This window comes from Pinus tabuliformis, chromosome 9 (genome assembly GCF_031772625.1).
Source record: "Pinus tabuliformis cultivar Carrire ecotype Pingquan chromosome 9, CPIR1, whole genome shotgun sequence".
Classification (NCBI taxonomy): domain Eukaryota; kingdom Viridiplantae; phylum Streptophyta; class Pinopsida; order Pinales; family Pinaceae; genus Pinus; species Pinus tabuliformis.
The window spans coordinates 750,267,581-750,292,899 of record NC_142307.1 but is presented as its reverse complement, the minus strand read 5'-3'; the positions used below and the strand labels follow the sequence as shown (position 1 = coordinate 750,292,899).

At 42.8% G+C, this 25,319-nt stretch overlaps 1 protein-coding gene across 1 annotated transcript in view; it reads right to left on the bottom strand.

The window, feature by feature from the left end:
- Positions 1-4,628: 4,628 nt before the first annotated feature.
- Positions 4,629-25,319, bottom strand: part of HCAR (coenzyme F420 hydrogenase family / dehydrogenase, beta subunit family) — a 358,257-nt gene continuing 337,566 nt past the window's right edge. Inside the window, exons 14-19 of the mRNA XM_089440579.1 lie at positions 6,439-6,518; positions 6,045-6,114; positions 5,815-5,872; positions 5,620-5,684; positions 5,276-5,370; positions 4,629-5,183 (exon numbers count right to left, since the gene is read on the bottom strand). Coding sequence (XP_089296705.1) covers positions 5,093-5,183; positions 5,276-5,370; positions 5,620-5,684; positions 5,815-5,872; positions 6,045-6,114; positions 6,439-6,518 — 459 coding nt within the window. The 3' untranslated portion in view covers positions 4,629-5,092. The remainder of the gene's footprint in view (positions 5,184-5,275; positions 5,371-5,619; positions 5,685-5,814; positions 5,873-6,044; positions 6,115-6,438; positions 6,519-25,319) is intronic.

Sequence of the window (25,319 nt, the reverse complement as noted above, 5' to 3'; positions counted from 1 at the left end):
CAAAGTTAATCGAAGCAGAGCCATCCACCTTTGAAGATGTTGTCAAACATCAAGAATGGAAAGATGTTATGAACGAAGAATATCAATCAATAATGAATAATGGAGTTTGAGAAATCGTTCCTAGGCCTGAAGACAAACCTGTGGTAACTTCCAAGTGGCTCTACAAGATTAAGCATACATCAGATGGAAGTATTGATAAATATAAGGCAAGATTTGTGGCTAGGACTTTTTCCCAACAAGAAGGCATCAATTATGAAGAGACATTTGCGCCTACAACTAGGTATACAATGATACAATCGTTGGTCTCTTTGGAAACATCAATGGGATGGAACATCCATTAAATGAATGTCTGTTGAAAAGTGTAACTAGGTTCGGTCTTCATAATGACATGTAATCAGGATTTTATGTAATAAGATGTAAAGAAGAAAAATAAAATTATTGTATTGACTTGCTTCATGGGTTTCATGAGCAAGAGATTTTATTTTTGAGTCAAAGACTCCCATTGAGAGTCTTTAGGATTTATTTTTCATCTAGTCATAAAATGTTAGAGTCATTGTCATGTAATGAGGTCATGTTACACTTCTTTGTAAAGGTTCAATATTGTCTATGTAAAATATCCTTCAAGACCTTGTAACTTATCCTCTTCAAGTCGGCCTACAACAATGGAAGAAACCGCTAGAAAAAGTCGGCCTAACTACAAGTGATCATGTCCGCCTAAAGGACATGAGGAAAGTTGTATATATAAGCCACACTCAGCCTCACTTATAGAAAGCAACTCGACTTGCATTCGATCAAGGGAAGTGTGAAGATAAAGGCCACGAAGAGAAGTGCAAAGGATGGTTCTTTTGGCGCAGCAAAAGAGATTCTTCTTGGGCAGCGAAGAAGGGTTCTTTTAGATGAACAAATAAGGGTTCTTTTGGATCAACAAAGGAGGTATTCTTCTGGGACAGCAAAGAAGGTATTCTTTTGGGCAAGCGAAGGAGAAGTTTCTTCTGGGCAAGCAAAGGAGATTTTTTCTTCTGGGGCAGCAAAGAAAGGATTCTTCTCGGTGACCGAGATAGAGATCTAGAGACCAAGTTTCTCTAGAGGAGACCAGTGAAAGCCTAGAGACCGAGATTCTCTAGGGAAGCTAAGAAGAAGCAATGTGAAGGATAAAGACTGAGTTTCTCTAGAAGGAGTCGAGGAGGGCAGTACAAGATCCAGAGGAAAGTCGAGAAAGAGAAGAGGCAGAGCATCAAGGTTAGGATAAGGTTCTGGGAGGATACTAGAGTCAAGGATCTGTGTCATGGTCTTGGTACTCATTAATTGAAGATCTAGAACAAATTTAATTAGTTTTCCTCTCAAGAGGTGAGAGGTTTTGGCCCTGGCTGACAAGCCTACATACGGCGTCACTTGTCTTTTATTGTGCATATTGGTAATTGTCTTGATGAAAAGAACACAATAATAACATAATGAAGAAAAGATTATAAGCGAAGAAGTAAAAATACATCACAAGCAATTATCAAGTAGAGAAATCTTTTAACTATTCATGCCCTAGATTTCTCAACAATGTCAAGGCAACATTCCTGAATGGCAATATTGATGAAGAAATCTATATAGAACAACCCTTGGGATTTTAAGTCAAAGATAGAAGGACTCATGTCTGCAGGATGAATAAGGCATTTGATGGCCTTAAGCAAGCACCAAGGGCTTGGTATGCTAGACCGGACACATATTTGCAAAGATTGGGCTTCTCGAAGAATTCTGCAGATTTTAATCTCTATATTAAGGTTGTGAAGAATGAGTAGGTAATCATTCTTCTATATGTGGATGATCTTCTCATGACAAGTGTGGAAGCTCGTATTCAAGAGTGCAAGAAGAAACTGGCAGGAAAATTCGAAATGGAGGAACTAGGGTCGATGGACTATTATTTGGGGTTGGAAGTATGGCAAGGACCTGATGAGATATATCTAGGTCAAGGAAAATATGTGATTGAGATGTTGAAAAGGTTTGACATGATGGATTGGAAACCTATGACAACACTGATGGTCACAAATTTGAAGAGGCTAGGAAATTCTGATTCAAGCCCTATGGATCTGACAAGGTATAAACAATTGGTTGGCTCTTTGATGTATTTGGTGAATACTCGACCAAACATTTGTTTTGTAGTGAATATTCTCAGTCAGTTCTAGGTAGAGCCCAAGCATGACCATTGGATAGCATCCAAGCATATATTGAGATATCTGCGAGGAACAATCCACTACTTCTTGAAGTATGATAGAAAGAATGACGTCCACTTGGTTGGATATACAAATTTTCACTGGGGAGGCAGTGAGATGGATGGCAGAAGCACCACTGGAGGATGTTTTAGTTTGGGATCCTCCATGATATCCTGGATGAGTAGAAAGAAATAATTGATTGCTTTGAGTAGTGTTGAGGTTGAATACACTGCAGCTTGTGAAGTAAGCAAAGAAGTTGTTTGGTTGAGAAAGTTGTTGTCTGACTTGTTTGAACAATCGATGGACCCTACGATGATACATTGTGATAACACCAGCTGTATAAGGTTGTTTGAAGACCCAATGTTCTATGGAAAGACACAACAAACAAATAACAAGCTCCATTAATATGAAAGCTGATGCAAAATGGAATGTTGCAGCTATAGTATATCTCCACCCATAAGCAGCTAGCTGAAATTTTGACAAAATCTCTTCCTAATAAGAAGCTTGTGTATTTGAGGGACAAGCTTGGATTGGTTGATATATCGTTCATAGTTGAGAGGGAGAGATAGACACATCATTTTTGTCTTCACTTTGTGTCAAAAGAATGGAGGATTGGGTACGCATATGGTTTTCGATACTCTTTGAGGATAAGGTAGGGCATCCAAGAGGTAAGAGTAGTTAAAGAGGAAATTCCTTGAGGATGTGTTATTCCAAGATAGGAATTGTCCTAAAAGTACATACCCTGTGAACACGTAGGGAGGGGGTATGTGCCTTGAGAAACAATGATGATGATGTATATCAATCATTGGTCTCGCCGGCATTGTGCTCTGATCTTGTGGAGAGATAGAGTTGTTAGTCAAGGCCTTGCTATGTGACAATATTTGTTGGAATGATCTAAATAGATACGCTGAAATGATTGCTTATGAGATGGCTTACCAATCTGACTCTTCTTATGAGATCTCTTCAGTTTGAGAATGTCCATGTACCATTATGAATAACTCCCTAGTTAAGAGGGAGTGTTGAAATATGTAACTAGGTTTGGTCTTCATAAGATATGAAATGTACTATTGATTCTTGTATATTGTAAAATGAAAGAAAATTATTATTATTATTTTTGTAGTCTTGGGTTTCATGCTCAAGGCCATTTTATTTAGAGGTCAAGCACCCATTGAGTGCTTCTAGGGTTTGTCCTAAGGTCAAGAAGTCAATAGAGTCATTGTCATATGAAGAAGACCCCATTAGGCACATTGTAACATTTCAAAAGAATTATTTTTGTATTTAAAAGTATACCCTCCAATTCCAAGTCGCTCTGGAAACTAAGAAGTTGGCCTCATTAGGGCAGTTGTCCTCCTTGGAAGCCTATATATAAGAGGGAACTCGACCTCCTATGGATATTCACTCCTCATCATCTAAGCGAAGGAGAAGCAAAAGAAGGCTAGCAAAGAAGAAAGGAGGTTAAAGGATGAAGGACGAAGGTTTGGGTTATTTCTCTCTCACTATCTCACCCGTGTGAAGAAGGAAGGCTAGGGGTTTGATGTTGCAAGGTTGAAGTTGAGGAAATTGCAGAAAGAAGGTCAAAGAAAGGATTATTAGGTCACCCACAAGCCCTTGAAGGAGAAGAAACCCAAGCGAATGTCAAAGGAAGTTTTGGAAGCCGTAGAATTGCTCACACATGTGGAAGCAGTAGTTGCTGCAGAGGCGAAAAATTTCAAACCTGTAGTGGACGCCAAAATTCTGTAGCTAGGGGTCGAAGTTGTGTAGCTGGAAGAGATTTCACTGGGTTTGAATTGGATAGAAGGAGCACATCATCAAGAAGGTATGGCTTGGTCTTGGAAGGGTATTGGTCTTGGTCTAGAAGTCTTGGAATTTGTCATTTGAACAATCTATAAGAAGAGAAGAGATTTGTGGGTTTTCCTCTCAAGTGGAGAGGTTTTGGCCCTGGCTTGCAGCCTACATTCTGTGTTCTTGTGTTTTGTTGATCTTCTTGTTTTGGTAGTTCTTTAATGATGAGAACAACATAATGATAAGAGAAGAAGTTAATAATTAAGAAAAGTAAAAAGACATCACAAGCAGTTATAAAGCTTAAGAGAAATCACCCTAATTGCAGCCCTATAGATTTCTCAACATGTACAACATCCATACATACATAAATACAAGTATAGTAAATCTTTCATTTCAACTCACCACCCAAGCCCTAAACATATATACTTTTGTTTGTAAGATTCACATACCATTGCAACAATCATTTAGAACCACTCTTCTATTGCCTATAAAGAACATTATTCTAGAGCATACCTCCTAATTTGTTGAGAATTTTAGAATCTACACAAAAATGCATCTCATCTTGTAATCTCTCAGGAAAATGGGACCTTAGTGGACAGGAATATTTTAATTGCTTGTTTTCTTGAGAAAATGTAATAATAAGCATAATTAATAGTCTTAATCAGCCAGGAACATCTTAATTACTTGTTTTCTTGAGAAAATGTAATAGTAAATATAACTAATACAAGCTTAATTAGCCAACACACATATACACGATCTCAAGGTACATATCAACCTTAGAGAGGCCCATCAAAGTAGAGGCAACAAAAGATGACCAAGAATCTCACTCTCTCCAAAAGCTTTTCAGAATTTATTTTTTTGGGGGGGTAAACTTTGGGCCTTTGTTTCAATTACATTGCGAGTTTATGTCACAGCATAGTATGAAAGGAGGATCGATAACACCGTATCTTTACAAAAATTGATTTCATTTCAGAGCCCACCACGAAGAACTTGAGGCGGTAATGGAACTTGATTTGGTTTGCAACTTCAACTTGGTTTGGGTACGTTCTTTTTATCAACCAACCTTTCTTTTCTACTGTGAGATTGCTCTTCCAATCCCAATAAAATTGAATCTATTTTGTGGAAAGCAGCGTATCGATTTCTCCTTTGTCATTATACATGGTAACGATCTTCTTTGCGTAAGAAGGAATATGCTTTTCAGCCCTACATCGCCACAAGATACACATGGGTCATGCCCTCTAAACTGATCTATAAATAGGCAAGAAGAGATTTCATTACCAAAACAATTAGCTTACCTTTGTTTTCCCCACGTACGGTATACGTGCAAATAGTTCCGTATCGTGTGATAGTCTAATGAATATCGAGCAAACTCTAAACCCTTAGGTCCAACCTAGCCCATACAATCACAAATTCTCAAAATTAAAATAAGCTTTCATATTTAGCATGCCACTTTGTGTGTTATATTTCATGTGCAGAGAGACGAGGATTGTAAAACAGCATAGTATCAACATTCTGTTGACAATAAGATGGTAGGATTAGTGTAAATGTGTAACTACATGTAACCTTGAGGTCGACCAAAAGGACAACTAGCATTCTTTTAAACATAAAATAAATATCAATAAAGAACAAGAATACTCACCAAGTTTAGAATAAAGGCAATGACATTCCCAACAAATATTGGAATAGGTTGGGAATTTCCCTTCGCTGTGGAAAGGATTAAAGGATTACATAAAATGTATCAGTTCTGGTCTGCTAGTTGGTTTAGTATGTTTTAAATAAAATGCAAACAAAATTTCTGTGTCAATCAATCTTAAGGACAAGAAGCAAGTTATACCAGTTTTTGCTTTGTCGTCAGCTTTAACTGTCTCCATAACAAATGAACGCCGCTTGCCCTATTGAAATGACAAACGAGTATTAAGAGATGTGATGTTTATGCATATCAAGAACAGCTGGCTGTAAGTTCCATACTGCATGTTGCAAATAGAGTAATTGGAAAGCTAAATTTAAGAGGCATTATCATCATGCATTCAACAAAAGAATCTCCAGCAATTCAAATCTTATTACACTGCTCATGGTTGGAGTAATTTCCAAGAGGTGTCCAACCATATCAAGCATTTCCCTTCCCCTTTCATTCCTGCCATTAAGATTAACAAAAGAAAAAGTTTCAAATAACATTCTTGAATCTTAGATGACATAATATGATAAATATATTAAATGTTTCATGTTTGAACCTTATTAAGTAATTATCTTCCTTTTATGTTTCACGTTTGAACTATATTAAGTAATTATGTTCTCTTTTCTCTCCAGTCATTGGAATACACAAGGAAGGTGTAAATATCAACATTTTATTCGTGGGAATGCCAAATTTCTATCGTAGTTGAAATTCAAATAAGAATGTGATTTAATACAGTAAATTTTTAATAATTCATGGTTAGAAAAAGCAAAGGCAAAGACTGACCTGACTGTAATATATTGAGGATGTTGAGTCATGCTTATTCCTGGATACTTTGGCACACCCATGTATCCTACAACCAAATCCTGCAGATTTATTCAAAAAACTAGTAGATTAAACAAAAATGATAATAAATAACAACTACGCAACCTTGAAAATTTTCAAATATTAAATTTCTAATTAAGAAGCACATTTCGGTCAGAGTGCATGTTCAAGAAGAAATATCTACATAAACCTTGCTAAATCAGTAAAAATATGCATATTGATATTATCATCAAGAAATTAACTATGGAAAAGACTGACATAACTTACTATCTAGGAATTTGTGAAAAAGCCCAATTCCTTGTAAGTTTTTTGTCACATTTAGCATGATTTTTTCATTGGTACATAGCAGTGAAGCATGACCCTTATAAGACCCTTCAAGACTCGCGGGTCTTGACGAGTCATATGTTGAAACAAGTTACTCTCATAGAACCTGTGCATAAGACCTTTACTCGTGCTAACTCGCATAAGATTCGCGTTGACTCGTTGACTCACATACGACTCGTATCAAACTCGTATGGACTTGTATAAGACCCTTCCCTGGTAGAAAATTTCAATTTTTTTTTTTGGCCAAGTCTTATACGGGTCATTCCCGATTCTTATACTTGTTGGCCAGTCAATAGCCAAATGAGTCTCATATGAGTACGAGTCGTGCAACATTGGTACATATTTGAGTGGTTTGTGTTGGTTGAAGCATTATAATCATGGCTAGGTATTTCATAACAAAGCCCAGGGAAAATGGGTCTACAATGTTGATTTGGGGTAGCATCGAATGTGCTCTAGCCACGAAAATTAGTGGAGAGGCTAAAGCACATGAGATCTCCAATACCTAGAAATGGTTTGGGCAGATTTTAAATAGTTTGGGAGACATTAAAATAATTAATATTTTTAATGGAGTCCCTAAGTCTAAACTTAGGGAAAATAAAATATTAATGCGAATTAATATAAAACTGTGTTAGAAGGGCCCAAAAGTCATGGATCAAGCCAAAGTTAATCTTAGCTGTTGATTAGGGACTTAATCTTGGCTGTTGAATTGTCAACGAGAAAAGTATAAGAGGAGGCTTGAGAGTCACTTGGACAACACACCGAGTTGATCAAGAATTCGATTTTCTGGGGCAAGGCTTGCTGAGGAAATCAAAGGAGTGATCAGAGTTGCAGCTGAGGGGCAGTGAATATAGAAGCAGAGAGGCAGAGAGGGTACCGGGAGCATCAGCGCAAAAGCCGGGAGAAAGGGATGCAGAACCAACTAGAGGCCACACAGAGCCAATCAGGGCCCATGCCAAGGCAGCCAAGAGCTGCGCAGTGCCAGATAAAGCCAACATGGGTGACGCAGAGGCTCTAGAGGTTGACGTAGGGCGAGTTGGGGTGACGCTAGGCCAGAGAGGCTAACGCAGTCCCTAGAGGCAAACACTGGAGATTTCGTGGGGCAGATTGGAGCTGAGATCTGTGGGATTGTTCATCTGGGGTTTTAGCCGGAATATTTGTCTCCGACTGAGAGGTACTATTGCCGAGATCATTCTTTGTTGGGTGAGCCAGTTTGGCATATAGATTGTATTCTGAAACTACTTAATAATAAAACCCTTAGATAGCTGCACCGGTTTTCCTGCATTGGATTTTTCTGAGGACATTAGTCCAAAAACAACGGTGTCACTTGTGTGCTTGTTTTTCCTTCAGTTGATGATCCGTAATGTGTTAAGCATGTACTTGTATTTATTTTCAGTAATTACATGGTAAATAACTTGTTAATTAAACAGAACAAGTAGGCAAAAATAAATCAAAAAGTACATGAAGGATTTCTAATAGTTAGACTTAGAAATTCCAACATGGTATTGGAGCGTGGTTGCAGATCACAGAAGAACTGAGGGCATCAGCCTAGCAGAGGAGCAGCAACAGAAACAACTGTCCCAAGTGACAAAAGTTGTTCCTAGCGGAGAAGCAGCAAGGAAGCAGTGACGCGGTGCCTGCATCATCAAGTTTGAGTCGAGAGGAGGATCAGCGCAATGGCAAAAGGGAGCAGATCTGACCTACGCAGTTCCCAGTCATCTTTCTCAGTCAAGAAGGACTGGCACCCGTGGCCAGGAGGTGCGGGTTTTGTTGGTGTCGGGATTGGACAGAGCCTAGAAGCTCTAACCTTCAGTTTGTTGAGGCATAGGACGCTGTGGGTAAGTTGCGGAGAGAAGCTGGTGGGGTATTGTGGTTAGAATAGTACCTAACAAGGCAAGACCAAGGAGGGAGTTGTTGTCGAGGATTTCTAGCCAAGAGATCTGGATTAGTGGTGCACTTGCACTAACGATCGGAGTGGGGGCATCTCGACATTGGCAGAGGGGTTTCTAGGAGGGAAATCGAGGCTCAGAGGGAGTTACATCGAGAACTTCCAGGAGGGAAGTAGAGGAGCAGCGAAATGGCAGTGAACGAGGTAAGAATCCAGGACAGACTGGACGGAGCCTCAACCTTCATAGTCTGGAAGGCCAAAATCTTGTCCGTTCTAGACAGAAATCATCTCAAGCACTTCGCCTTGAAGACGATAGCGATCCCACTTGACCCAACTGAGAACGATAAGTACGAGGAGGCAATGGTGAGGGCAAGGAGAATCATCCTTGACGGGGTCAAGGACCATGTAGTACCACATATTGCCGAAAAGGACACGACAAATGCAATGTGGGAGGCCCTGACAAAATTGTATCAACATACTTCCGTGAAGAGGAAGATGCTCCTAGAAAATCAACTGCAGTCATACCAGATGCAGAAGGGAGAACATATTGACACCTTCCTCGATCGATTGAAGGAGATCCGGAATCAACTGACTTCCATAGGGGCCATGCCGGATAAAGAATTGATGGTGAGGACAACCCTGAACGCAGTCTCAGAAGACTGGGAGGTGTTTGTCCAGAGCATACTGGGCAAGTCGACCCTTCTAGATTGGGAGGAACTATGGGTGGCTCTTCATCAAGAAGAGATCAGAAGGATGACCAAGGCGGGAAGCAGCGACAAGGGGGTCAGAATCAAGGGGGAAAGCAGGAGAAACGGAAAAAAAAGGACCTCTCCAAGGTCAAATGCTTCCACTGTGGGGAACTAGGTCACTATGCGAGCCAGTGTCCGAGGAAGAAGAGAAACGGAGGGGCTTCCGGGAGCAGGGCTGTGCCAACAAGGGCGGAGAAGGAAGTGGAGACAGATGATCACTGTGCCATGAGTGCTCACATGCCACTTGAGAGGAAGTGGGGAGACATCGATCTATAGTCAGACGAACTACAAGCGATGAGGGGCAGGATCCTTGAGGTACCCAACCTCTTGGATTATACCTTGCTACGGGAGCCCCGAAGAGGAGTAGCAGTACTAGCAGATGTCATTAGAGACAGATGCGCATGGAGCGATAGAGGGAACTACAGTGCATGATTCCCAGGACAACGTGAGGCAGCAGTGCAAGATGCATGGAGTTGTTGCAGCAGTGCAGAGGTCAGAGAAGTGGCACTTGTCAACGACAGAGGGAGTTTCAGCATCATGTCAGAGTTGGGAGATCAGTTACTTACTTTTCAGTAACTGAGTTGCAGTGCAACAGTTAGTAGTGGCAGTGCTATGGGCAGCACGATGCAGCATGAAGAGAGGGGCTGCCATACGAATGCAGCAGTCGCAGTGGTAGGGCCATGGGCAGTAGTACATGATGCAGCAGTGCAGAGGATGTTGGACAGCAGGCCTAGCATTAGCACAAGGACCTATGTCGGATGATCAGGGTGATGCTCAGTGAGGAGTATTATTAGAGCACAGTCCTCGCTTAGAGGGAGTGTTGATTTGGGGTAGCATCGGATGTGCTCTAGCCACAAAAATTGGTGGATAGGCTAAAGCACATGAGATCTCCAATACCCAGAAATGGTTTGGACAGATTCTAAACAGTTTGGGAGATATTAAAATAATTAATATTTTTAATGGAGTCCCCAAGTCTAAACTTAGGGAAAATAAAATATTAATGTGAATTAATATAAAACAATGTTAGAAGGGTCCAAAAGTCATGGATCAAACCAGAGTTAATCTTAGCCGTTGATTAGGGACTTAATATCAGCCGTTGAATTGTCAACGAGAAAAGTATAAGAGGAGGCTTGAGGGTCACTTGGAAAACACACCGAGTTGATCAAGAATTCGATTTTCTGGGGCAGGGCTTGCTGAAGAAATCGAAGGAGTGATTAGAGTTGCAGCTGAGGGGAAGTGAATATAGAAGTAGAGAGGCGGAGAGGGTACCGGGAGCATCAATGCAGAAGCCGGGAGAGAGGGACACAGAGTCGGCTAGAGGCCACGCAGAGCCAGTCAGGGCCCACGCAAAGGCAACCAGGAGCTGCGCAGTGCCAGAGAGAGCCAACATGGGTGACGTAAACGCTCTAGAGGCTGACGCAATGCCTCCAGAGGCTAACGCAGGGCGAGTTGGGGTGACACTAGGCTGATGCTAGGCCAGAGAGGTTGACGCAGTCCCTAGAGGCAAACATTGGAGATTTCGTGGGGCAGATTGGAGCTGAGAATTGTGGGAGTGTGGGATTGTTCATCAGCGGTTTTAGCTGGAATATCTGTCTCCGACTGAGAGGTACTACTGTCGAGATCATTCTTTGTTGTGTGAGCTGGTTTGGCACCTGGATTGGATTATGAAACTGCTTAATAATAAAACCCTCAGATCACTGCACCAGTTTTCCCGCATTGGGTTTTTCCAGGGACATTAGTCCAAAAACAACGATGTCACTTGTGTGCTTGTTTTTCCTTCAGTTGATGATCTGTAATGTGTTGACATGTACTTATATTTATTATCAGTATTTACATGGTAAATAACTTGTTAATTAAACAGAACAAGTAGGCAGAAATAAATCAGAAAGTACATGAAGGATTTCTAATAATGAGACTTAGAAATTCCAACATACAAACTCAAAATAAGGAAAAAGAAAACCATCACTTGAGTTAGCCATAGCAGTTGCTATCGAAATCACGAGTTGAGTTTCCAGGGGTCTAATGATCAATCACACATACAAATGTGGGAAGCATAATTAAGGTAGTGTCCAGAGGAGACAGTCAACATACTGTAGAAATTAATGTGTAGATTCAATACTGCTCATGAAATTTGCTAAATCACAAGACTTGAAGCTACTTTACTCGTGCAGAAGTCAATTCACCATCTAAAACAAGAATCATAGACACGCAAAAGGAAACATCACACGTGCACATAGATTTATCTAGGGGAAATCAACTGCCCAAAACACCTTACTATCTATATTGCATTAATCAGAGAATAGAGAAGAAATACAATGCTTGCTCAAGCCTAAGAACACCCTGCAAGTGTATAGTCTATCCCTTTGCCTGACTAATTGAACCTGGCCCAACACTTAGCCAATTTCAAACCTTCCTAAGCTCCTAGTTCCTTGCACTATTCCCTTGGGAAATTGCCCCTATTTGTTTAGGAATTTCACACCAAGGAATAGCCTTAGATCAATGTCTGACTCCATGCACCACCTGTACACATGGGAATATGCTACAACTGATAGTACACTGCCTTGGAATTTCCATCTCAACTGGGTAACTCGAAATTCTATGCATGCAACAATTATTTTGGGTTGATTGATCAGTTAACTAGTTGATCACTGAGTGTGGTTGAAGTTCCACTTCCATGACTTGACCTCCACTAGTTCTTCTGATAGTTAGAACTAGTTAAACTGACAATAACTCAAATTAACTAAAATAGATTGCTACAAATTAACAATCAATCATGTACAACTAAACTCAAGCTTCTCCAACTCAAATTTACTGAGTTAACTGAGTGAAAAGAGCCATGTCTCCTCAGTTAGCTACCTCCAAGTATTCTGCTGAAATAGAAATTCAAATTTTAATCTAGTTTGACCAAGGCAAAGCCAAAACTAGATTTTCTTGTTGCATTTTCAACACATACATGGGTGGATGAACGCCATATATGTGTATATCATTCTCAACCAAAGGTTTGGAATGTTGAAGAATGTAACTAGGGTTTTTGTCATGTCCCTTCTCAAACACATTTGTAACAAGTTATCTCCACACATTTTTGCACATCTTTGGCTAAGGAAAAGGACCCAGTAGTTTCGACTTAGGGACTTAGGAGAAATTTTGGCTTAATTTGGTTGCTAGTGGAAGGTGGGGGCGACCCACGTGGGAATTCGAACTAGGCCATTCAAATGGCTTGGAGGGAATTCGAATTGCTGAATGGAGGGGACCACATGAGGCAAGGAAGGCCCACGAAAACAAAAGGAGGAAGAGGCTCTCATTTGGATCATTCATTCACCTTGCATATCGAATTTACTTGACTGTTTGCTTAGCTGCTTAGTCGAGTCAATTGGTTGTTCAGCCACAAATCTCTCAAGTGAGAGATTCAACCTTACCTTCAGGGGACTTCGAGTGCCGGTCCTAAGAAGGTAGTGCCACCAGTGTTTTCAGGAGATCCGGGAGTTTCTACAACACCATCACTCAACTACACTCAGGGAATGCGTATTTCTGGGCCATAGGAAGAACACGCAGAGGGAGATTGAGCCATAGTGGATTAGCGACTTGCCGGAGGAGTTGAGGAATCTGTAGGACAACACTAGGCTAGCATTCGGTGAGATTTTTGGAGTCAAAGAAGCCAACAACCCAGCAGTTCAAATTCCAGGTCTGGGAGACAGCGCAGGGGGCCAGTGCTACAATTTTGTGGGTCTTGTGGACAAGAGCTACAACCCGGAAACTCATTTGGGAAGTCAAGAGATCTGTAGGAGGGATCAACCCAACATTTTTGGACACTTTCCAGGAGGTTTTACAATCAGAATCCAGCAGGCCGAGTTTTGCAATTGCAGCTGAATTTGGGCTCCTTGGGGGTCGAATTTCAGAAGTTTAAACCAACCGAATTCCTTCGCGGGTTTTTTTGGGTTTAGGCCAAGGATTGAGGAGATCGAATCTCATAATTTTCTAAGCACAGGAAGTGGTGTTTCAAGCCATTCGACGTCAGCAGAAGGTGTTTCCAGCCATTCGAAGTCAACAAAAAGAGCAGTTTTCTGGGCAGCACAGGGCAGATTGGTGCAGTAGTTGTAGCAGCCTTCAGTTCAACTGTGGCTCACCTGGGTTTGGTCATGCTTGTCCATTGAGACAAGCCCAGGTGCACCATTCTATTTACTATTGTATTTTGCTCTTGAAGAAGTAATAAAATGGCTCAGTAGTTCCGTATTTCCAGCATTTCCATGGGTGCTTAGTGTCTATTTTGTTTTTTTGTTTGTTGAACTGATTGTATGCTTGTATATCACTTGTATTCCTACTTAGGAACATTATAGTGGTATCAGAGCCTAGGTCTTGGCTCAGTTGTGGGGATTTTCTCCTATGAGAGAAGGGGACCAACAGAACATCACGTACAAAAGGCAGAGGTGCAAGAGTAGAGAAAGAGAGCTGAAGATTACTCCAGACACAGAGGACAGAGGGAAAGCAGTAGTAGAAGAGGAGAACGTGATGGAACCCAAGATCAGGGAAGAAATGGCTTTCGACAACCTCCTAAGGGCTTTGAATGACTTAGCCAAGAGCTAGAAAGAGATGCTGGAGGAGATAAAGCTGCAGAACAGAGAGAGGACCACTCCTAGAGGGTTTCTATTTGGGGAAACTTCTGGAGCCTCCCAACCATTCGATCACCCCTCACCAGCTGCACAACACTCATCGGCTAGTGGGCCAAATCGAGCCACACTGCCCTCTTTCGTACCTGTGGCACAAATCAAACCAGCAAGGGGTGAAGACCCCACACAAATGGGAGATCATTTCAGAGAGTGGCAATCTATGGATGCAAAATTCAAGGAAGCACTCCCTTTCAGATATTTCTGCAAGCTCAAGCAGAATGAGAAGAGCAAGGGCTATGGAGGACAGGGTACACAGAGCTATGAGCTGCAGAGGACCATAGGGAGGATGTACTTCCCTACATTCGATGGCATTGTCAAGTGCACTGCTAGGGCTTGGGTTGAGAAGATGGACACCTACTTCCAGCTCAACCGGATGACAGAACAGGAAGCCATCAAGATGGCCATGTTGCACATGGAGGGGGAAGTCCATGACTGGTGGTTTCATGGCTTGGCCACCTTGGGGCATGCCAATGTGGCTTCTTATGAGGATTTCACCAGGAGGGTGGTGGAACGTTTTGACCAGAGAGATCCAGAGGCCCATTTCAGGGAGTTGACCCAACTGTGCCAGACAGGCAACCCAGAGCAGTATATTTCAGAGTTTCTGCGAGTGTCAGTGATGGTTCCGGATCTATTAGAGGCTCAGAGGGTGTACACCTTCATTGAGGGATTTCTAGAGCCCCTGCGTGGACTGGTGAAGTCACGTAAGCCCTCCATGCTGCAGGAGGCAGTTTTGTGCACTAGAGATCTACAAGGAGCCATCCCCAAGACTAGAGCGCCTTTCCCTGCACAGACCCCTTTTCCACAAAGGGGGCATGACACTAGACCTCCACCTCAGAGAACCACCCAAGGGCGTGGGCAACTGGATGATGAGACATGGAAGGACCTCAGGAAAGGGAAGTTGTGCTTCACTTGCAGAGAGCCCTGGGCACCAGGCCATCGGTGCAGTGTCGGCAAAGCACATTATATTGAGGTCTTTTTAGACAGTGACCAGGAGGACGAGGTGGAGGAGGAGTGTGGTGTGGGAGATGGTGAGAGTCCGACAGATAGGGGGCCACTACCACCACCTCCACAGGGAGGGGCATCCTTTGCCCCATCCAGGGGAGTCCTTGCTTCTTTAGGCGGGGTCCCCAAATTCTTGACATTGAGGATCAGAGGGACCATACAAGGACAACAGGTGTCAGTCCTAGTTGACAGTGGGGCTACCCACAACTTCATAGATGCCTGGTTGGTTCAAAGGAGGGGCCTCACCACGACTGAGTTTGAGGGTTGTTAAGTCCTAGTGTTAGGTGACTGTACCATGCAATGCACTCGGTATGTGCCTGCTTTGACAGTAGTTACGGGGAAATACTCGATGACAGACCACTTCTTTATGGTCGATGTGCCAGACACCAACGTAGTGATGGGTGTCCAAGGGCTGTACTCCCTTAGGCGAGTCACTACTGACTGGAAGAAACTAGAGATGGAGTTTACCGGGCCAGATGGCAAATCAGTAGTTCTCAGAGGCATGCATTCCTATCCACCCCAGACAGTCTCAGCCCACAGGATGGAGGCAGATCTGCGACATGGGGACATCGCATGGGAAGTGGAGCTGAGGATTTCAGAGGTTGGGGGACAGGCCCAGCCACCACCACCAGACATACAAGCCTTGTTGGACAGATACGCAGTGGTGTTTGGGGATATTCAACCAGGGCAGTCACCAAACAGGGGATTCGAGCACACTATTGAGTTGGAGCTAGGTGTTCAGGCGGTGATCACTACCCCTTATACGCATCTTAAGGCCTATAAGGATGAGATTGAGAGGGCCATTCAGGAGCTATTTGCATTGGGCCATATCAGGCGGCAGGCCAAGTTCTAGCCCCTTCGCCTCTTCAGTAGTACTAGTGAAGAAGAAGGATGGGACCTTACGCATGTGCATTGACTACTGGGCCCTCAACCGGAAAACACTAAAGAACAGGTACACCATCTCCCGCATAGATGAGTTGATGGATGAGCTTAGAGGAGCCAAGTACTTCTCTAAGATCGATCTGCGTTTGGGGTACCACCATATTAGGGTGAGGGATTAGGACTTCCCTAAGACAACTTTCCGGTGCCACTATGGGCACTTCGAGTTCCTGGTCATGCAATTTGGGCTGACCAACACTTCGGCTACCTTCCATTCATGCATGAAACATGTCTTCCGGTGACAGTTGAGGAGGTTTGTGTCGGTTTTCTTCGATGATATTTTGATTTACAGCCGAACGTGGGAGGAGCATCTCCAGCACTTGGACGAGGTGCTACGCATTCTAGAGGAGTAGCAGTTTTATGCCAAACTATCCAAGTGTGAGTTTGGCTTGACATAAATGTTCTACTTAAGGCATATCATCGTTGTTGATGGGGTGAAGGTCCATGAGGAGAAGATACGGGCTACCAGTGACTGGCCGGTGCCCCGAGATGTGACAACACTAAGGGGTTTCTTGGGTATCTGCACCTACTACAGGAAGTTTGTCAGGGGTTTTCACAACTGGCAACACCCTTGACAGATTTGACCAAGAGATGGGCTTTCGCATGGACTGATAGAGCACATGTAGCCTTTGATCACCTCAAGGAGGTGATGAGCAGTTGCCTAGTCTTGGCACTTCCAGATTTTTCCCAGCCCTTCACCGTGGAGTGTGATGCATCTGGGGAGGGAGTTGGAGCGGTTCTATCACAGGATGGGCATCCCATTTCTTTCGAGAGTCAAAAGCTCCTACCACATGATCGGTCATATTCCATATATGACAAAGAGATGCTAGCCATCATGCATGCATTGGCCAAATTTCAACAGTACTTGGTAGGCAACAGGTTTCGAGTGAAGACTGATCACAACAGTCTTCATCACTTCATGGGGCAGCAAGGCCTCAACGACAGGCAACAGAGATGGGTCAGCAAGGTGCAAGCCTATGACTTCGATATAGAGTATGTGCGGGAGAAGCACAATGTTGTGGCCGATGCTCTATCTTGGAGACCCGCTGGTCTATCACTCATGAGCATCTGCCATGATTGGAAGGCTTAGCTATTGGTGGGGTACTCCAAGGACAGGAGGGCATGTGAGATCTTGGAGGGTACCCACGCAGATGAGCGCTATTGAGTGATGGATGAGGTCATCTATTACAAAGGGCACATTTTTTTGGTGCCCAACTCACAGTTGAGGGAGAGGGTGCTTCAGGCAGCACATGACTCACCATTATCCGGGCACTAGGGGTTCTAGAAGACATATATGGCAGTCAGGGAGAGATTCAGGTGGAAGGGCCTCAAGGGGGACGTGCTGAAGCACATACAGGAGTGTGGGGCATGTCAGCGGAACAAGGGGGAACTGATTCACCCTGCAGGATTACTACAACCGCTTCCCATCCCTAAGGGGAAATGGGAAAGCATATCTATGGATATCATCATAGGGCTCCCCACAGTGCAGGGCAAGGATTGTATTTATGTAGTGGTCGACCGATTGACCAAATATGCCCACTTTTTCGCCATCCCCACCAGGTATTCGGCTGCATAGGTTGCAGAGTTATTCTTTAGGGAGATCTTCCGGTTGCACAGGTTTCCTAAGAACATTGTGAGTGACAGGGATAGCAGGTTGATGGGAGGTTTTTGGCAGGATCTTTTCAGATTGGTTGGTACTGAGCTCACTCCTAGCACGAGCTATCACCCCCAGCCAGATGGCCAGATAGAGCGAGTTAATCAGTGGCTGGAGGGGTATTTGAGGAACTACATGACAGGAGAGCAGAGGGCTTAGATCCGGTGGCTACACTTGGGTGAGTACTGCCACAACACCACCCACCACATGTCCATTGGTATGACTCCTTTCTGTGCCTTGTATGGATATGATGCATTATCTTTTGCTGATGTTTTTGGAGACAACTGGGCCCCAAAGGCCAAAGATTGGATCCAATAGAGCCAAGACATCCTCAAGGCTCTCAAGGATAACTTGGTGACAGCATAGAACCAATAGAAGGTGTACAGAGACCGACACTAGTCAGAGAGGCATTTCGAGGGGGACTTGGTGTACCTTCGATTACAATCGTACAGGCAGTCCACATTGAAGTAGAAGGGGGCCGAGAAGCTACAACCTTGTTTCTATGGGCCATACCGACTGATCAGACGAGTTGGGGAGGTGGCCTATGAGCTGGAGCTGCCTCCGGGGAGCAAGATTCATAATGTATTTCATGTCTCGTGCCTTAAAAAGGTGTTGGGGCACTAGGTGACAGCAGTGTTAGAGTTACCCCCACTTGATGACTAGGGCCACTTGGTTTTGGAGCCTGAGACCATCTTGGAGAGGAGGGAGAGGAAGCTGAGGAGCAAGACCATCCGGGAGTTCTTGGTATGCTGGAAGAACTTGCCGGATGAGGATGCCACCTGGGAGGGTGACCACATTTTGGAGCACCCAGCTCTGAGGTTGCTTGAGGGCAAGCAACATTTGGGAGGGGAGGACTATCATGTCCCTTCTCAAACACATTTGTAACAGGTTACCTCCACACATTTTTGCACACTTTTGGCTAAGGAAAAGGACCCAGTAGTTTCAACTTAGGGACTTACGAGAAATTTCGGCTTAATTTGGTTGCTAGTGAAAGGTGGAGGCCACCCACGTGGGAATTCGAACTAGGTCATTCGAATGGCTTGGAGGGTATTCGAATTGTTGAATGGAGGGGCCCACATGAGGCAAGGAAGGCCCATGAAGACAAAAGGAGGAGGAGGCTCTCATTTGGATCATTCATTCACCTTGCATATCGAATTTACTTGACTATTTGCTTAACTGCTTAGCCAAGTCAACTGATTGTTCAATGACGAATCTCTCAAGCGGGAGATTCAACCTTACCTTCGGGGGACTTCGAGTGCCTGCCCTAGGAAGGCAGTTCCACCAACGTTTTTAGTAGATCCGGGAGTTTCTACAACACCATCACTCAACTACACTCAGGGAATGCGTATTTCTGGGCCACAGGGAGAACACGCATAGGGAGATTGAGCCATAGTGGATCAGCCACTTGCCGGAGGAATTGAGGAATCTGAAGGACAACACTAGGACAACATTCAGTGAGAGTTTTGGTGCCAAAGAAGTGAGCAACCCAGCAGTTCAAATTATGGGCCTAGGAGATAGCATAGAGGGCCAGTTCTGCAATTTCGTGGGTCTTGTGGGCAAGAGCTACAGCTCGGAAACTCATCCGGGAAGTCAGGAGATCTGTAGGAGGGATCAACCCAACATTTTTGGACACTTTCTAGGAAGTTTTATAGTCAGAATCCAACAGGCCAAGTTTTGCAGTTGTAGCTGAGGTTGGGCTCCTTGGGGGTCAAATTTCAGAAGTCTAAACCAACGGAACTCCTTCATGGGTTTTTCTGGGTTTAGGCCAAGGAGTCAGGAGCTCGAATCTCATAATTTTCTAAACACGCAAAGTGGTGTTTCCAGCCATTCGAAGTTAGCAAAAAGCGCAGTTTTCTGGGCAGCGCAGTGCAGATTGGTGCAACATTTGTAGTAGCCTTCAGTTCAGCTATGGCTCCTCTGGGTTTGGTCATGCTTGTCCATTGAGACAAGCCCAGGTGCACCATTCTATTTACTATTGTATTTTGCTCTTGAAGAAGTAATAGAATGGCTCGACAGTTCCTTATTTCCAACATTTCCATGGGTGCTTAGTGTTTATTTTGTTTTTTTGTTTGCTGAACTGATTGTATGCTTGTATATCACTTGTATTCCTACTTAGGAAAATTACAGTTTGGTCTTCGTAAATGTATTTGAGTCATTATGTAATGTACTTCTCAAAAGAATGAAAAAGAAATTTTTTATTATTGCTACAATGACTTATTAAAGCATGGGTTTCATGCTTGGGTCATCTTTTATAAGTCACAGTCCCCATTGTGGACTCCTAGGATTTATATTGAGTCATTAGAGTCATTATACATTTTATGAGAACCTTCTTGGGCTTTTAAATCATGTAAAAGGGTTTATTATTGAGTCAAATAAGGTATTTGACACCTCCACACCAAGTCGGCCTCAAACTGGGCAATTCCACCTCACCTAAAGCCTATATATACAAGCAATTCAAATTCATTTGGAGGCATCTCTCTCACAAGTTTGATATCCAAGTGAAGGAGGCAGAAAAAGTGTGAAATTCCAGCAAGAGAAGTGGACATACCCAAGTTGGGAGAGTGGATCAATCATGGGATGGGATGGAACCATCCACACGAGTTCTTGATGACACCCATTGGAATGCACGCATCTTCCACTCTTTGGCACCACGTACAGTTGAGGGGAGCCTTGTTGTGTCTAGTCCAGACCCACACTGTGGATAACAGGACTTGGGGAATTTGCTTGAGATGATGCTATGAGAGTCAGTGCCTCAGGGGCACAATAGAGATTCTTTAGTGGAGGAGCAGGGTCAGTGCACGATTTGATATCCACTGGCTGGGGGATGAGGTGATCTTCTTCAAGAGTGGCATACCATTCATCACTGAGCCTACACTTGGGGAGTTGGTCATGGGGGAGACATGTGCCACTCTTCCCGCAAGGCATGTTGGGATCTTGCATGAGCGGAGGATACCATGTGCAATTAAGGCAATTTTCCAATGGGTGTCCCGACTTTAGACACTTTATTGACACATTATTGAGAGTGTGGACACTAGACATAATGGTGAGGGTTGGCAAGAGTAAGATGGATATGCATAAATTGAGTCGATTGCAAGTATCAGATACCCATCTATTGGTTGCATTTGAGGGGTAGCTATTTGACACATGGTTTCCAACAGTCATTAATACTACGTAGTGGCAGGCCCAGGGCAGTTTAGCATGCATCAAATTAGTTCATGATATATGGAGCCTATATATTGATTACATGCAGGGACTAAAGACAAGGCATAGATGGATTCCAACTATTGTCAGAGCTATGCCACAACAAATTTGGTTATAGGATCCATAGACTCAGTTGGTTAGTAGGTCACTCTATCTTGTGATGAGAAAGGTCATGGAAGAGAGTGATCTAGTTCACTCTCGGGTGAGTTCAGTCTTGGGTGAGTTCACTCTCGGGTTGACACAATGGGGTTCATAGAGGCCTTCATCGCATGGAGAGGTAGGCTTTTCATGTTGTTGCACAAGTTCGGAGTTAGCTCTAGATGGGTAGGCTTTGACATCTTGGAGATGCTTGGGTAGGATGTGTTTGGTCTTTACAGTTATTTCGCCCTTAGGTTCCAGGAGAGGAGGATACACTATGTGCACATTGGGTCGTCAATTATAGTTAGAGTGATGCAGCATCAGCATGGTGGCATTCCTCTGAGATTAGCATGGGACCCTTGCATTTCAAGGCTTCACAGTATAGCTACCCATAGGGGTGAGCTATTTTTGGCAGGAGGAGATGAGGCAAACCCTCCATGGGGTGTTAGATTTACAGAGATCACTTTGCTCCCTAGTGACTTGCAGACAACACAAGGTGTTGAGAAATCTAGGGGCAGCTAGATTAGGTGATTTCTCTTACTTTCATAACTACTTGTGATGTATTTTAAACTTAACTTGATTAGATTCTTCTTTCACTTGTTACTATTATGTTCTTATCATCAAACAACTACCAAACTATAAAGAATAATGAGACAAGAGGACACAAGATATAGGCTGTCAGCCAAAGCCAAAACCTCTCCTCTTGAGAGGAAAACCCACAAGAACTCTTCTCTTCTTATAGAACTTCAAATGATGAATTCCAAGACCTATGACCCTTGACCAAGACCCCTTAAGACAAATTCAAACCTTCTTTTGATGAGATTCTTTTCACAAGGTCAACGCTAGTCAAACTTGTTTACCCACTTCAGTTTTCGACCCTAACTTTAGAAATTCCACTGTCACTTCAAGACTGCAATTTCAGCGTCTTCTGCTGAAACACTAGATCACACATGTGGCTGGAATATGGGTGAAATTGCCTCCTTTCTCCTTCGCTTAGACAACAACTTCAATAATTCCACTTGCCAAATTTACCTTCTTTTGATCTTGAATTCGACTTCTATATGGTGACTGTACTTTGGCTCTGTTGCAACAAATTTTGCCCTAATCTCTTTGCACATGTGAAAGAAATTAGCCCTAAAACAATCCTCAAAGATTTGGTTTTCTTCGTCTTTTATTTCTCTCTTTTAGACGCACATGGAATGTGAACAAATCTGAATGATAAACAATGAATTGCATTTTCTATTAACATAGATTTACATTTATAATACATTCTTGTGACTGTTGGATTCATCTTCCAAAGTCTCTTGGACTCCTTTGACTGTTTAGCTCCCACACCTTAACCCTTGGCAGATTAGGTGTCCAACATTCCCCCCCTTAATCCAAAGGGTTATGTATGAGTCCAAGAAGAGAGCTGTAATAGAAAATGTGCAAAAATGCATGGTAGCACTATGCTGAATGAACTCTTTGAAATGTTAGCATAAGGGTGATGGTTTAAGGATTACCACCAACACTGGAATGCTTAGTGCAGTTCCTGAAACTCTTCCAAATTTGGCATGAAGTTGAGGTCTTCTGCTAGAGGAAGTGCTCCTAATGTTTTGAAGAGGGAAACCTTCAACCTTGAAAGGGAGGTCTCACCCTGCATAAAAAGGAAGAACGTCAACCTCAAAAGGGAGGTCTCAATCTGTGATGGTTTAAGGATGACCAACAACTCTGGAATGATTAATACAATTCTTAGAACTCTTCCAAAACTGGCAAGACGCTGGTGTCTTCTGCTAGAGGAAGTGTCCCCAAATATTTGAAGAGATGTCTCAACCCCGCATAGATGGTTTAACGCTGATCACCAACCGAAGGCATGCTCAGGGGCATCTTTGTCTTTGGCTACAACTCTGAATCTGGTATGGCAGGTTGTGGCTCAGGTTCGATTGAACTTCTCTGTCTTTGAAGCTTGTATATGACCATCATTTTCCCCTTTGTCAGATTCAAGGTGAGAAGATGAAGAGATCTCAACTGCAAGACTTTTCAATATTAGAGAACAAATCCTGTTGTATGAATGAAATATCTTCTTGGCTGTTGAAGCCCATTGCCAATAAGTGACCCATCCAAGATGAATCTTTGTTCTTGCAGAAGGCTTGTTTTTAAAGCATTTGTGTGAAGAATGAATACGCTGACCATAATGCTTGCATGGGTGAAGATCAAAATAGTGATTTTTCACATGGCCAACTCTGTCACAATGTTGGCATTTAACATTTTGTTGTTGTTGTTGTGGAAGAGGAGCAAAATATGGAACATCTGAAGGTGAATTGTCATGAAGGAACCCAACACTTTGAAATTGAATGGGGCTTGGAATAGTCTGGAATATGAAAGGACGCCTCCTTATCATATCCAATACCTGTTATGTGCTTGTTGTTGACAAGCTCTTCCCAAGGTCTAATGATTTGCTTGGGAAGTACAAGCTTAATTTCTGCTTCTACATGCAATTCTGTCGCTTCATTGGGTATTGGATCTAAATCAACTTACTGCTTATGGGAATCTGTTTCAATGTTCTAAACAGAAACAGGTTCAGAATGATGACTTTTCTGTAGCTCATCTTGCTGTAGTTGTGATTCGAGCTGCCAAAAATATATTTTCTCTTGTGCATTTCCTAAACAGATTTGAATGTCAAAAAGAGTGTCCTTATTGACTTTCACCGTGTCTTCAAAAGTAGACAACATTAATGTGCTTAATATCTCTAACAAATCATTGATTTTGGCCATTGTCTCAACAAAGATGAAGACCTAAAAAAATTTCAACTAGAAATACACCACTGTTCTTTAAGCTTATTTATAAAAGAAATACCAAGAGCTAAAGGTCGCATTGGGCCTAAAGTAGTTAAAAAAATATGAAATATTTCTGCAATTGTCTTCAAAATAACATTGTAATTTGACTTTATCTTAAAGAGGAAGTGATGGTATGGGAGAGCGGTATTATGGGAGAGAAGATTTAATGATATGCGTTGTATGGAATGGGAGTGATGGTATGGGAGAGCGGTATTATGGGAGAGCAGATTTAATGGTATGCGTTGTATGGAATGGGAGAGAGGATCTAATGGTATGTGTTAATGACAGGGATATGGACCCCACAATCAAGTATATGTGAATGCATTGTATGTCCTTGGGATATGAAACTGTATATTGGGGAGCGATATTACATAGGTGGTTTGATTGTGCTGTAGTATGATTGAGGCATGACAGTGGCCCAAACGTAGATGGACCAGCTGTATGTATTGAAAAACACACAGTATTGAAACAGAAACTAGTGGTATGGGAAGGCAAATCAGTGGACAGTGGTAGGATACCGAGATGTGAGGATCAAGGATTCGATGCATTTGCAACTGAGTATGGAACCGCGTAGGAGTCAGTGGAGCGTGCAATGTAACATAAGAAATGCTTGTATCAAAATAGGAATGTACGTGGAGTCGTGGAGTATGGATTACTGCGATGGTTTTGTAGTCGCGGCATCACCATCCTTGATCTTCAATGAGATTCCATAAAAAAATTAATGTGGAGCTTAATTATGGTCAAGCTCGCACTCAAATCAAAGCACAATAATAAGTCAAGAATATTCAATGCATACCAGTCTTTGATTCAAGGGCAGGAATGAAAGTGCAGTTCAGGGTTTAACGCACCAGCTATAGGAGCAATGAACAACATAGATCAATGCATTAATTAACGTATTGAAACCCAGATTTTCAACCAACGTTCAATTTAACAATTCCATACCACGACTCTCATAACAACATTGAGTTTGAATGCTTCAAACGTACCATACGCACAACAAATCCATGTAATAAAACCAAGACAAAGAATAAATGGGATTTGTAGCTCTTACACGCTTAGCACACCATAGCCAAGAAATGGGGATGCAAATTTCACTGCAGGGTTTTTGTTTTTTAAATATATATACCAGTCTTTCAGAAGCTAACACTTCTCTCTCAGCCAATCTACCTTCAACAACAAACTAGAGTCATGGAGACTGAATCGATGCACAGAGAATAAACCATAATCCAGTGACACAATGGAGTTACGGGGCTCAACAATCGAATGCATGCATAGTCCAATGTTCAAGTAGCTTACGCGCTGCCAATGGAGTCATCACATTTTTTTTCGTTGCAATTTTCAAGTCCTCCGCAATATCATAGTTCCTCATACCCATGCCATGGGTACGACCAATTTGAGCAGTGCCAGAATGATATATCTAAAATAAATGGAGCTTCATGTGGTGGTGATGTCATTTCTCATAATACTCTA